The 15,052-nt window shown below is 40.0% G+C and overlaps 1 protein-coding gene across 9 annotated transcripts in view; it reads right to left on the reverse strand.

The window, feature by feature from the left end:
• Positions 1 to 15,052, reverse strand: part of NAV3 (neuron navigator 3) — a 436,309-nt gene that overhangs the window by 1,997 nt on the left and 419,260 nt on the right. For all 9 annotated transcript variants that reach the window (XM_079991796.1, XM_079991792.1, XM_079991797.1 and 6 more), the window contains 6 exons: positions 14,415 to 14,650; positions 13,221 to 13,375; positions 11,999 to 12,070; positions 10,660 to 10,856; positions 8,667 to 8,785; positions 6,934 to 7,131 (listed from right to left, as the gene is read on the reverse strand). In XM_079991796.1, coding sequence (XP_079847922.1) covers positions 6,934 to 7,131; positions 8,667 to 8,785; positions 10,660 to 10,856; positions 11,999 to 12,070; positions 13,221 to 13,375; positions 14,415 to 14,650 — 977 coding nt within the window. The remainder of the gene's footprint in view (positions 1 to 6,933; positions 7,132 to 8,666; positions 8,786 to 10,659; positions 10,857 to 11,998; positions 12,071 to 13,220; positions 13,376 to 14,414; positions 14,651 to 15,052) is intronic.

The following is a 15,052-nucleotide window of genomic DNA, read 5'->3' on the forward strand; positions in this document are numbered from 1 at the left end:
GCAGGAATTCAAAGGTGTTTAAAGGACAGGGAGCTCTTGATCTGAGCCACCAGAATCCATTCTCCCAACGCCAAGGTAAGAATAGACTAGGCTTTTGGTGTCAGAATACACTGTGGGGATAAAAAGGAATGCAATCGCTTTTGCATACACAGTCACACCATCTTAGAGAAGAAGGGGAGGTGGGAACTGAAGTGGAGTGGACTGAAGCCAGCTGCTGGATACAAGAGCACCATCTGCTGCCCAGGAGCCGACCTTGGCAACAGAAAATAGCATGCCACAGCTGCGAGGCTGGTTTCCAGAGGAGCCTTTAAGCACATCTTACTTAACATCAAGAGCCCCGGAGAGCTGTAAGATGCTCAGTGCCTAAAATTACTGTAATTATAGTTGGTATTTAGAAATCGTCCCTCTCGCCATGTTGCTCAGGGAATTGATCTTACACCACCAGCATTTTTAAATGGTGCATTATTTGAAACGAAGTGCTTTGGTTTTTCCGAGAAAAGAAAAGTAGGCTATGTGCTTTTTCTTGCCCCAGTACCTTCTCAGATTTATTTGGGTCTTATTAGCTTTACAGTGGCCACAACCATATAGTATGCCCCTCTGCAGGGTATATAGGTTGCTAGCCACAAGTCTTTGGGTTGAATAATGTTGTGCACCTTGTTTATATATGTTAACATTTTGATAATGTTTGGGGGGGGGGAGGTTGGTGGAATTTTGGTCATGGTTGTTTTATTTTATATTGCTTTGCTGATTTTTTAGCTGCCTTCAGTTCCTTTAAAAAATTTTTGAATAGAAATGGTTCACAATTATTAAAAATAAATATAGAAATAAAGAATACCACTAAAGTGGTGTAAGGGAGGATCCAGCATTTAATTTAGCTGCTTCTCAGGATCTTTCCCCACTAAACCTCTAATATTCACCTGGATATATGGGGCTTCCCCCCTTTTTTCGTTTTCACTCTTAAATTGTGATGGGCCATCAGGAGGGCAGGTCAAAATGTTTGCAATTGGTACAGAAATAGACTGATATCCTGAGATGATAACTCCTTGATGTGAAGCTAAAAGAATAGTTACATTCAGGCACAAATCCTGTACAGTGGTGCCTCGCAAGACGAAATTAATCCGTTCCGTGAGGCTCTTCATATAGCGGGTTTTTCGTCTTGCGAAGCAAGCCCATTGACAGCTTAGCAGACTAGCGCTATTAGCGGTTTAGTGGCTTTTAGCGATCAGCTGTTAAGCGGCTTAGGAAAAGGGGGAAAAGGGGGGGGAACCCGCAGGAACTCGCAAGACATTTTCGTCTTGCGAAGCAAGCCCATAGGGAAATTCGTTTTGCGAAGCGCCTCCGAAACGGAAAACCCTTTCGTCTAGCGGGTTTTCCGTCTTGCGAGGCGTTCGTCTTGCGGGGCACCACTGTATAATCTGATTAGATCCTTTTTATGGCAGTATATGGTGAATAAAATGTAAAGGTAAAGGATCCCTGACAGTTAAGTCCAGTCATGAACGACTCTGGGGTTGCGGCACTCATCTCGCTTTACTGGCTGATGTTTGTCCGCAGACAGTTTTTCCAGGTCATGTGGCCAGCATGACTGCCAAAACCAGAGCAGCACATGGAAATGTCGTTTACCTTCCCGCCAGAGCGTTACCTATTTATCTACTTACACTTTGACATGCTTTTGAACTTCTGGGTTGGCAGGAGCTGGGACTGAGTGGGGATTTGAACCGCTGACCTTCCGATTGGCAAGCCCTAGGCTCAGTGGTTTAGACCACAGCGTCCCTTATACAGTGAATAGACACCAATATTATCTTGGGTACACTATATGGAGGCAGATGACAATTTAAAGCAACCATATAATAACCCAAGACTATTTGGAGGAAAAGTATATATATATGCATGAGCAATGCTATTTTTTTTCTAGAAAAAGAATTGCTGGAACTCACCATGAACACCTCCCTTGTTCTCTTATGACAATGGCGCTCACTGCAGTTCCAGCTGAAAAAAACCCTTGTGCATGAGGATTTCCTACTCATGATTCTGGGCAAGCTACTTGGGGAGTAAGGGTGATTTTTAAACCTCAAGTAATTTTATTGAAATAAAAGATCAGGAAGCTGGGCACAGTGGCGGAGCTTCATGCTCCAGCACTGGGGGGGGGGGGGCAGAGAGCAGGCAGGGGCGGGGCTGGTGTGCATCCTGGGGGCAGCAGGGGCAGCCGCGATGGCACCCTGCTGGGATCACACTGCCGGGGCCGGTGCGCTCCCCCTGTACGCCTCTTCCTCCGCCAGTGGCTGGGCCAACACAAAACAAGTGAGTCAAGAAAAGAGGAGAGAGTAGAAAGTTAACTGAAAGCAAGGAATGATGGGGATGAAGGAAAGAGCAGAGACAGCATCGTATGGAAAGAAGGGAGTCAAAAAAGCAGTGAGCAGAAAAAAGTCTAGGAAGTGCAATGTGGTGCTTAATTGCAGAGCTGTGAGACTTACCGTATTTTTCACTCTATTAGACACACTGGACCATAGCTTTCCCCCCAAGAGCCGCGCACTCTGTCCCTTCCGCCATCTCCCACAAAAGCCAAGGATAGATGCGTGAAGCCTCCGCATGGCAGCGGGATGAAGGCTCCCCGCTGCCCTGCGGAGGCTTCACGTGGCTAAGCCAGTGCTGCGCAGTGCTCCCTCTAGCTGTTCTAGCTTCTGGCTTAGCTGTGGGAAGCCTCCGCAGGGCAGCGGGGAGCCTTCATCCCACTGCCCTGCAGAGGCTTCACGCATCTGATCCCGCTCACTGTCCTGGCGGCTTGCTTGGCCGCGTGCAGCCTCTCCCGGGCAAGGGGAGCCTTCATCCCCTGCCCGGGAGAGGCTGCGTGCAGCTAAGGCTCCCCCATGAGCCGCGCTCCCTTTAAAGAGCATGGAAAAGAAAAAACGAAACCAAGGGAAGCTACCGAAATCATTTGAAGATTTGGAAGAAAACATGGACTTAGTAGACATCTGGAGACATAAGCATCCAACAGAAAAGCAGTTCACCTTTTTCTCAGAAGTACACAAAAGCTGGGGCAGAATAGATCAAATCTGGATTTTGAGGGAACTTACTTTAAGATCTATAAAATGTGAAATCCTACCCTCTCTGACCACAATCCGACAACATTGGAAATAAAAGGTATATCACAGGGGGGTTTTAGATGGAGGTTGAACGAATACTTATTAGATAGCAAAGAAATTATTGAAAAAGCTAAAACAACCCTAAAGGAATATTTTGATCTGAACCTCAATGCAGAAACAAACATAGAAGTAGTTTGGGATGCCAGTAAGGCTGTTCTAAGAGGTCTCTTCATTCAACAAAACAATTATAAGAGGAAAATAAGACAGCAAAAGAAAGAAGAAATTCTTGGACAGCTAAGAGAGTGTGAGAAAAAATTAACAGAAAACCCGAAAGATGAACAAAACATACAAACAACAAAAATATTACAAGCACAATACTCATTACTAACAAACCAAGAAATCGAATGGAAAATTAAGTTAATGAAGCAAAAATATTTTGAATCAGCGAACAAAACGGGAAAATTATTAGCTTGGCAACTGAGAAGAAGGCAAAAACAAAATGTGATAAACAAAATAAAGATAGAGGAAGAAGTGACAGAAGACCCAAAAAGAATACAAAAAACATTTCTTACATTTTATGAGAAGCTATATAAGAAAGAAGAGGAAGATCGAACTCAAATAGAAAAATATCTAGAGGACTGCAGAGGAAAGACCATAACAGAAGAAGAAAGAACTCAGTTAAATAAACCCATAAAAATAGAAGAAATCCAGATTGCGATAAAAAAAATGAAATTGGGAAAGGCCCCAGGACCGGATGGCCTATCTGCCAAATACTATAAAGTTTTAGAAAATCAACTGATACCAACGCTTTGTGATACTATGAATAACATCTTAAGAGGAGGAAGAATACCAGAGTCCTGGAGAGAAGCTCATATCACGTTAATTCCTAAACCGGATACGGATAAATTGAGTATTAAGAATTATAGGCCGATATCCTTATTAAATAATGATTATAAAATCTTTGCAGATATCATGGCGAATAGATTGAAAAACTGTTTAGTAAATTTAATTCACAAAGATCAAGCAGGATTCCTCCCAAACAGGTTTATGAAAGATAATGTGAGACATATCATAAATATAATTGAATATTTGGAAACCAATAATGAAATACCGGCGGCGTTGATTTTCATAGATGCGGAAAAAGCGTTTGATAACGTTTCTTGCTTGTTCCTAATAAAATCTATGGAGAAAGCAGGGATTGAGGGCGAATTTATGAAAGGAATAGAGGCAATATATTCAAGCCAATCGGCCAAATTGATTATAAACAATAACCTTACAAACTCATTTAAAATCGAAAAAGGAACAAGACAGGGATGCCCTCTCTCCCCGCTTTTATTTATTATGGTACTAGAAGTGTTAGCAAACAAAATAAGAACAATTCCAGAGATCCAAGGAATTAAAGTAGGAATAAAGGAATATAAACTAAAAGCCTACGCAGACGACTTAATGTTATCCTTGGAAGAGCCGCAAGAAAGTATTAGCAAAGCGCTGGAGGCATTGGAGGAATACGGCAAGCTATCCGGTTTTAAATTGAACAAATCAAAGACAAAAATGATGATCAAGAATCTGGGAAAAGATGAAAGAGAAAAATTAGAGAGACAATACGAAATCAAGGTGGCTAGAAAAATTAAATATTTGGGCATATGGCTCACACCAAAAAATATAAATTTAATCCAAGATAATTACTCGACAACATGGAAGGAAATTAAAAAAGATTTAGATACTTGGAACAGAGTTAAACTCTCGTGGATGGGTAGGATGGAGGCAATAAAAATGAATGTACTCCCAAGAATGTTGTTTCTGTTCTAGAATATTCCAGTGATCAGAGGCCCTAAAATATTTAAAGACTGGCAGAAAACCCTTTCGAAATTCATATGGCAGGGGAGAAGGCCAAGGATTAGATTTAAATTACTCACAGACCGAAAGGAGAGAGGGGGCTTTTCAGTTCCGAACCTAAAATTATATTACGAGGCTGCCTGCCTATGTTGGGTTAAAGACTGGATAACCCTAGAAAATACCGATTTATTAGATTTAGAAGGGTCTAACAATAGGTACGGCTGGCACGCCTATCTGTGGTCAAATAAAGAGAAGGTTCACAAAGGGTTTTCAAGTCATATTATTAGAGGACCACTGTATGAAGCTTGGGAGAAAAATAAAAAACTTTTGGAATGGAAAACACCTTGGTGGCTGTCCCCAACAGATATCCTAATAATCAAAAAAGTAAACATGGAAGAGCAAAGACTGACATATGAAGACCTATTGATAAGATCTGAAGGCAGCTGGAAATTAAGACCATACGAAGATCTAAAAGGAAAATTAGCAGGCTGGTTACAGTACCATCAAATAAATGCATTATGGACAGAAGATAAAAAAGTAGGAATGAATGAAAAGAAATCCAAATTCCAGATCGAAATAATTGAAAACAAAACCAAATTATTATCTAAAATGTACAACATATTACTAGAATGGGATACAAAGGACGAAGAAATTAAGGAGGTCATGATAAAATGGGCAACGGACCTGGGACATAACATAGAATATGAACAATGGTCAAAATTATGGAATGATGGAATAAAATTCACGGCAAGTGTTGCAATTAGAGAAAACCTAGAGAAGATGATATATAGGTGGTATATAACACCAGTAAAATTAAACAAGATGTACAAGACCGGAAATAAGGCCTGCTGGAAATGCAAAATAAAAGAAGGTAATTTCATACATATGTGGTGGACATGCGAGGAGGTCAAGAAATTCTGGAATTTGATTTACAACGAATTAAAAAAAATATTCAAGTACACATTTCCTAAAAAGCCAGAGGCCTTTTTATTAGGTATTATTGGAGAAGAAATAAGGAAAGAAGATAAAACCCTGTTTCAATATTCAACAGCAGCGGCCAGAATATTAATTGCAAAAAACTGGAAAAGCATAAATATACCAACGGTGAGGGATTGGCAAACAAAATTATTTGAATTTGTCGAATTGGCAAAAATGATGCAAAAAATTAGAAATCAAAAAAATACAAAGTTAATTGATGATTGGAATAAATTTATGGTCTATATTGAAGGAAATTATAGAAACATACCAACTATAGCAGGTCTGTTATAAAACTTACGATGTATAAATCAGTAATCAATACCAGCTGTAGAAGATGAAATTTTTAAATTAAGAAACCCGAAATCAGCAGGGAAGGAGGTCAGTTTGTGTATTTAAACTATGTACTTAAATTTGTCATGTACATTAGTTGTTCTTTCTTTTTTCTTTTTTCTTTTTCTTATCTTCTTTTTTGTACGATGTGTAGTTGTATTTTTCTTTTAATTTATTTCTCTTTTGTGTATGTTGTAAGAGAAACTCAATAAAAAGAAATTAAAAAAAAAAAAGAGCACGCTCCACGCGGCTCTTTAAAGGGAGCGCTGAGCAGAGCCTCCTGCCTGCATTCGCTCCATAAGACGCACACACATTTCCCCTTACTTTTTAGGAGGGGAAAAGTGTGTCTTATGGAGCGAAAAATAAGGTACGCAGAAATTGATAATAAAATAGCCAACCACCTTTTTGGCTTGAACTTGCTGAAAAAGAAAAACATGTCTACATACTGTACTTCCACAAGGCAATGTCCACCTACTTGTGCAAAGCAAAACTGATTGCTCAACTGAATTTCTGGTTTTTCTTCTCTCCCCTCCAGCACCCAAATATGTTCTGGAGGTTCCCTTAATCCTCTGGAGCAGTTTTTGGTGTTTTGTGAGGGGGCTACAGGGAAATGGAGAGGAAGGATAAACCCTGCTGTGTGAGTAGATGGCCTCTCCCACTATGTAGGCTCTCACCAATAATAATAGCATAGTAATAATAATAATTTTACCAAAGGATCTCCTTCTGAATCTGTCTGTGGAATGTGCTTTGAAGTGGTTCCTTCTTTGGCAGATGCATAACCTTCATAACCAACATCTTCAGGTCTCAACTGAAGCAATGATGACCAGTCATGCTGCAGTGAACTCCATGGACAAGTATCTGCTATCCACTTTGAAGGATCTTCCCAAGGTGCTCGTTTGCCATACATCTAAGTGTCCATTGCAAAATAGAAAAACAAATGGGTCGTTTAATTTCAGTTGGAGAATGTTCAGCATGGTAGTGCAAGACCTTTTGGCCCAAATTTGTTGCATGACAACAAAATGGGACGAGGTTCATTAACTCTCCCTTTTGCATTTTCAGGTGATAGAAACTCAACCTCACTGGGGCTGGCAGGCAATTTTCCCCCCCTCCCCAGAATGATGACATGTAGAGTGGGGGGAGGGAATGGCAGCTTCTAATGGATACTGTCATTTCTCCCCAGAACGCCCATCTGAATGACATTATGCCATGACATAATGTTCTTCTAGTCTTTTCTGGGGAAGAAAAATGGCAGCTGGCAGTAGTGAAGAATGCCAGTGAGTTTCATGCCTCCATAATCTCAAAATTCCTCCCAACCCAAAATGCATCCACATTTTTTGGCCGACATATAGGATACAGTCAGAAGGGAAGCAGTTTTGTCTAGGGCAGGGGGTAACAGGCTTAAATTCCCACATCCCACAGTCCCTATCCTGATCGGCTCCACACTTGTTTAAATATACAATTAGATACAACACAACACTTGGCACAATGCATAGTTTGGCCACATATTAGTTGTATTTTCAAAGCCTGAAATTCTCAGTGCCATGAAGATGCCATTTTAGTGTCTTTGGATGGTTGTAGATGCTGCTGCTTTTTTTTTTTTTTTTAATCTTTCGTGAAAGGACTTTCGAAAAATCAGTGTAATATTTAAACAATTCAAGATGCTTCAATTGTGACTTTTTGACAAGCCAATATCTTTATAATTAACATGTTACAATTGATGTGACATGTTATTGCATTTATATCCCACTTTTTCCACAAAGTTGTTCAAGGTGGTGTACATGGTTCTCTCCCCCTCCTCAAGTAATCCTTACAACAACCCTGTGAGGCAGGTTATGCTGAAAGGCAGTAATTGGTCCAAAGTCAACCAGCATGCTTCATGGCCAAGAGGGTATTTGAACTGTGGCTTCCCAGGTCATAGTCAGGTGCTCTAAGCACTACACTACACTACCTCTCAATGATGAAAAAAATGGAAGTAGTTAATATTTTGGGTGAGTGCTAGTTGCCAATATAACTAGATCACTTTTAGTGATTATTGTGCCATAACCAGAAATTTATAAACCCAAGGTTCAGTCTGAGAATGAAATAACAAGCACTTCAATATTTCACATTGCCAGAACCACCCCCTTTCTCCTATGCAAAAGCCATTCAGGCAATAAACCACTAAATACATAAAAGTAATTTTGTCTCTTTCTCCCTCTTCTTCTTTCTTAATTAAGCACAAAGGATTGCTAAAGCGAAGCTCTAAATTTAGAAGGAATTCATTCTCCTCCAGATATGTAGTATGCAGCAAGAGAATGAAAATGGGCACATAAAGCTGATGCAGATATATTTCAGTGTCCCTCTGTCACAGATCAGCCAGAAGTGTATTGTAAAAAAAAGTAAAAATATCCATTGGGAAATGCATATGCTTTTTACAATTTTGGCATCTGTTTAAAGTCTTACCTGAAGTCCTTCTCTCACAGCTTCCATAATATATGGTACCAAGGAATAATTCCAGAGGTCTGTGAACCACACTCTGGAACCATCAACGTCTATAGGGCAGGGCAGAAAAAGGCGAGGACCTGAGATAGGAATTATTTTTTGTTAGAAAACAGGAACTCAGCAAGCTGTTTAAAGCAGACAGGGGGGATATTATGGCCCTCCTGATGTTGTTGGACTACAGCTCCCATTATCCCTGACCACTGGCCATGCTGGAAGGGGTGGATAGGAGTTGGGGTCCAATCACACATGGTTGGTGGCAGATTTCCCATCCCTGAAGTTAACATTCCACATTCACGATGAGGGCTATTCAAACAATTCTTCAAAACACATAGCGGCATTTTCTTGCATTTAGCTTGCTGCTTGTACATAAGATATGACAACATGTTTTGTAAAGAATAAGAAGAAAAGGGCAATATCTGGCATTATTTTGGAAGTTTGCAACATAGAAAATATGAGCTCTGCTTTTATTAAAATCCAACTCCTTCATAGGTTTTATATTGTGTTTGTTTATGTTGGGAGAAATGACACAATACTGTACTCATTTCTTCTGAAAGCAAGGCGTGCTGTTACATAAATATGCTGAACTTATTTCACTTGCTTGTCTATGTTGCAGCAGCTGCCAGCTGCTACATGGCAAATGTCAAAGTAAATTGTGGCCAATTGGGAATGCTTATAGAGAAAAGCTGAATTTTAAAAATCTCTCTCTTTTAAAAATGTAAAATTATGTTGCCTATCTTAGCCTTAGTCTTATCTGTCCCCAGTGCTTCTCTTAATGTCATTGGCTGCCATGCTCTGATGTCACAGAGGCCAACAGTGGCAGATGGGTCATAGCCCTCTAATTACCATTGACTTAGTGTATTTGACATCATAGAAGGACAATAAAGCATAGTTTAGTGCTAAGGAAAACTGAGCTGTTATTTTTACAATGCTTTAGTTGCTTGCAGGCTAGGACATTCCCAGGGATGTTCTGACCAGCAATTCAACTGCACTAGCTAAGGCTTCACCTCATGCACCATCCACTATTTTTGTTGTTATTGCTGCGGCTTAAAAAAAGAAGGGGAAAAGCCCTCCCACACATCATATTTAAAGCTAAGGGAACCCCTCCCCATTTATTTATTATTTTAAAAGAAAGCCATTCACAAGTGACTAAATATTTATCCACCCAGTGCCAGAGCTTCATGCTCCGGCACCGGGGGGTGGAGAGCAGGTGGGGGCAGGGCTGGTGCGCGTCCTGGGGGCGTGTTGCGCTGCCCGCAGGGACGTGGTGCCCGGTGGGGGAGGGGGAGCCGCGATGGCACCCCACCAGGATCGAGCTGCCGGGGGCGGTGCACTCCCCCCACACTCATCTTCCTCCACCAGTGCATCCACCCCACTTTCATGGTGGATGACTGGGCCTGAGAAAATGGGGGTGAGTTACATCTCAGTTCTAAAAACAACCACAGATCATGTTGAAGTAATGGCAGTCTTGTGAATTTGTTCAGAATGTCCTCTTGCTCCACTCTCTTGGCTGATATCCCTGTTTTAAATTGTGAAATAAATCTACAGCTGTGCACTAATACTGTGCTAATGAAAGTCAGAAAACAAGGGGAAATATGTTAAAGGGGCGGAAAGTTAGAAAGAATCCCAGAAACCTTTTGAAAAATGGACAAGCAGGAAAAGGACAAAGGAAGAAAAGACTCAACTAGCAAACTGCAGTTGTGTAGCATGAGTTAGCAATTACATGTCCTTTTCATTTTAGTAGGATTTTTTTTAAACTATAAGCAGCATTACCAAGTTTGCTAACCCAAGCTCCAGCCCAATCCACTCCTAGATGTTTTGTTTGAGCACAAAAGGTCAGCTGCCAATTAATTTGACATCAGTGAAGCAGACTCACGGTAAGCCTGTAAGTTTAGATAAGCCTCAAGATCCCGTTTTTGTCCCATAATTTGCATTATTAATTGAAGAAAGGCCTCACCGATGGTTACATCAGAAGAACTGTGCGTTTCTAAGAAGCTGTTCAGATGATGCCATGTCTTCGGAATCCAGTCAATTATTTTGATGAGGTCATTATTGCGTGCGCTCCTCTCTATTTCTGTCTCAATCAGTTTCCTTCTCAGATACCTGGATAAGAACCCTTTGACAGGCTCCATGTGGTTGGCACACAGCACCCACCTATGCAGGCAAAGAATCAGTTAGAATGCCTCGTAAGACGAAAAACTCGCAAGACGAAAGAGTTTTTTGTTTTTTGAGTTGCTTCGCAAGACGGATTTCCCTATGGGCTTGCTTCGCAAGACAAAAACGTCTTGCAAGTTTGTTTCCTTTTTCTTGAAACTGTGCATTCAGGGGGTGCAGTTGCGACTTGACTTCGAGGAGCAACTCATAGCACGCGGTGTGGTAGCCTTTTTTGAGGTTTTTGAAGACTTTGGTGATTTTTGAAGCTTTTACAAAATCCGTGCTTCGCAAGACGAAAAAACTCGCAGAACGAATTAATTTCGACTTGCGAGGTACTACTGTATTCACATTACAGGAACTCTGGGCAATCCACTAAAATGGATAGATTGTGCCTCTTCACACACTGCATAATTAAGCTACAAACAATATTATTATTATCGGCCAATGTAATAGGAGCAAGCTTAACTGGCTAAAAAGAAAATGTGAAACAATTACGTGGAAGATTTGGGCTTCAGTCCTCTAGGAGACCTGACAGCATCCTCTGTGTTCAGAGATAGTGTATCTCTGACTACCAGATGCTAGGAATTATCAACAGGGGATGTGAGCCCTTCTTGAGCCTGCCTGTGGCACTTGGTTGGCCACTGTCTGTAAACAAGCTGCTGAGCTAGACAGTAGAACTGCCACAGGAGCATGAGTCTTAAATTTCATCCACATAACTCATAGATTCTCTTCAATATCAGGCCCTTACCTCAGTGAGAATTTAATTAATTCTCTGTCTGGTTATCTATGCACATATATTTTTTTCCAACCCTGCAAAGGTGACCTTTTTGGCATCAGTATCCCAAACTATTTGGACAGAGTGCACAGCAGTTTTACCACCTTGGTGCCTTGTAAATGTGGTGAAAAGGCATGGTCTCCTTTCATATGTTACTAAACGCCACTATCGTTTTATTTTAGGACTATCTGGAAACACATCTATGTGGTGGCTTCCGGATGTGTATCCACATCAGAAAGAACAGACCTGTTACAACACACACACACACACACACACACCATATATATATATATATATATATATATATATATAACCTCAAACGTTTAAACCTAGATCAGAAGAAGCATTTTTAAACACAATTTTTTACCTGAAATTTTGATGCAGTTCAAGGTTAGGTGAAGATGAAACTCCCTGGTTCATAGTTCCAATAATATAGGGACTACAGAAATAAATAGAGCTGCCAATTAATTTAACACATTTACATCTTGTCATTTATTTGTTTTTAAATGTTAGGTGGAATTGGAAAACCCCCCAACATAAAACCACCATTAAAATATGATAAAATATCAAATTCAGGAAAACTATGTTTTTGCAGCATGAAAATAAAAAGCAAAAGGCTACACTAAAATCATTGTTAATCTCCCTCCCCCGATTTTTATTAGGTTTTATTATATTTATTGCAACATTAGTTATTGTTATGCTTTGGGTTTTCTTGTTATTGGCCTTTATCATTTCTTAAACAAAAACATAGAGTATATATGTAATAAGTAAGTAAAAATCAAAACGTGGCCAAAAATGAATACAATGTTTTCACCTTACATCTGCTGGTCTGTCTCCCAAATCCTACCTACCCTGTCTACCTGTCTGTCAGTGCTACAAGGAAACCAGTTATCTGATTGTCACTCCCTAACTATCGGGACAGCCAGAGAAAGGCCTCTGGAGATCTAATGACCAAGAATGTTCATTTTTAATGTCCTCTTCCTTCTATTCATTTTTCAATGTGTTAATTTGCATTGCATAAAGGAATTTTGTGTGTGTCAGAGCTGAGCAATGACTCAGCTGAGCTTATTTCTACCACACACTGCAACGTCATCTTTTTCTCACTGCTGCCACTCTACTGTTTATCAGGCGTTACCTTCACTTCCATCATCTCTCTAAAACGGGTGTGTAATGGCCCTGGGACACACTGATCAGTTTCATTTCATTCTAGGCTAGCAGGGCTTGGATTCTATAATGTAGAAGACTCATAACTGGACTCATAAACAAGCATAGCTTGTCACTGTTGCCAAGTTCTTAGAGACAAGCTATGCTTGTTCATATGAATTTATAGGGTGCAGTTACTTATATGAAATCGTATGAAGTGCTTATTTGAAGTGACAGCAATTTATAACAGCCATATCTATGATAGCAGAATATTAAGCTTTCACTGCTATTGAGAATACAGGTTCTTATTTAATTGTGTTGTGACATGCACAAATAAATTCTTTAAAGCTTTTTGGATTAAAACTCCCATCAGCTCCAGCCAGCAACCATACCACACCAAGGACTTCCACTCAGCATATTCCAAACAAGGTAAAGAGCAAACCTACCATTTGTTATATTTACAGTTGAGGAAACCATTGAAGATGTCACTCAAAGAACCAACATGATGGAGGTTGTCAAGAATTATTACCACAGGAAGGTCAGCACTACTGTTATCAGCACTGCATTGTTCAGCCAAATTGGCAAGGTATTGTTGCACATCCTTAAAGAAAATAAGGAAGAACCCAGTAAAACAGAAGATGCTTAACTAACAGCCTCACAGTTGCGAAGCTTCCACTAAAACAAATTGCTACTTAAACCATTTTTGATAATGTCAGCCTGAGGTACTTGCTCTGAGCATTCTTTTCTTTTTTCCTTTTTTAAAAATTGGTTTTCAGTAACAGGATCCTAGTTAAGTCTAACTATCTGAACCACAAGGGGAGCCTTATAAGACGTATCACACCTCAGAGAGTTGGTTTCTATTTGCTTGCCCTACCCTGACCTCTGTACCTTCAGAAGAAGGTGTGAAAGGAGCTTCATGCAGAGTTTCTGAGTGGAAGTGCCCCACACATAGAGTTGTATGTGTGTAGAACCCCCTTTTACATCCTTTGCTGGACATGTGGAGGCTAGAGATGGCCCAAGTTGGCAGATTCCAATTTCACCTTCCATAATACAACTGAATGAGCAATGGAATTACTCATTCACTTTCTAGGTAAGATGGAAGAATTTCTTCAATCAAAGTAATTCATTTTCTCTAAAAAGCTGCAGGTTGTGAATTAGGTGGGGCATCAAATATACAATGTATGAGTGTGTTGGTTAAATTTTTGAAGACAGATTTTTTTTCCATGTACACCAACACTGGCACAATCTTTGTAACATGACAGAAAGCATGAAAATGGTGAGATGATAAGGTTGATATTGCAAGTTTCTGACTGTCATTTCTGATCCACTGTGGATACTGAAAAATTTCCATATTCTGAATGGTTTTGAATAAATGTTGTTTTTTTAAAAAGAAAAAAGCAGAGATTGGAGATTTAACTTTCAATATGCTAACCGATGCTGATAAAACACCTTGATTTCTTTGTAAGTATTTGCAATCACAAATGGCCACTGTATTTAGACTATGCTGGGAAATCTTAAATAAAAATAAAAAGAACAAAAGGAAACATCAACAATTACATAAGTCCATGGCATGTAATGAAACATCTGCAGTTTCTTAAAAACTGTACAGTTGATAGCTGTTGGTTCTTTTTATGTCTTACCTTGCTTGATTTGTGATCTACATTAAAAGTAGCAATGGCATCTTCCATTTTTTTCCTGCCAGACTTCGTTATCACATATTCCGCAAGCCTGTTGGCTAAATAGGTCTTCCCAGTGCCACTAGGTCCTGACAGGATAATTCTGTGATGCTCCATCAGTAAGTTAAAGTACCGCTGGCTAATTGGTTTAGGAATTAATGTATCAAACACAAAGCTGTCCAAACTATTTTCTTCTACTCCTGAAAATTAGATAGGGGGGAGAAGAAATGGTAGGGGGTGAGGAGAGGAAATCTATTTTTCTCTGTCTCGTTGTTTTTGGCAAAACATGGAATTATTTAAGAGAAGGAACTTTTAATACTTACTCCCCCCCTCTAGTTTTTGAAATGTTGACAGCAGGTAAATGCCCTTAATACAAACCTTTCTTCCAGCATCTGAAAAGCACTGGAAGTGCACAGACCTTTCCTTGGGGCCAAAAAAAGATTAAACAGTGCCTTCGCCACATGACTCAATGAGTGGTAGCAATGCAATCAAAGCAAATGTGAAGCGAAAACTCATTGAGGCAGTGATGTATATCTGAAATGTTTGAGGCATTTAAAAGAAAAAGGTCAAAACGACAGCAGCAAGGGTTAGCAGGAGAGAGA

This window comes from Podarcis cretensis (assembly GCF_951804945.1).
Source record: "Podarcis cretensis genome assembly, chromosome: 10".
Classification (NCBI taxonomy): Eukaryota; Metazoa; Chordata; class Lepidosauria; order Squamata; family Lacertidae; genus Podarcis; species Podarcis cretensis.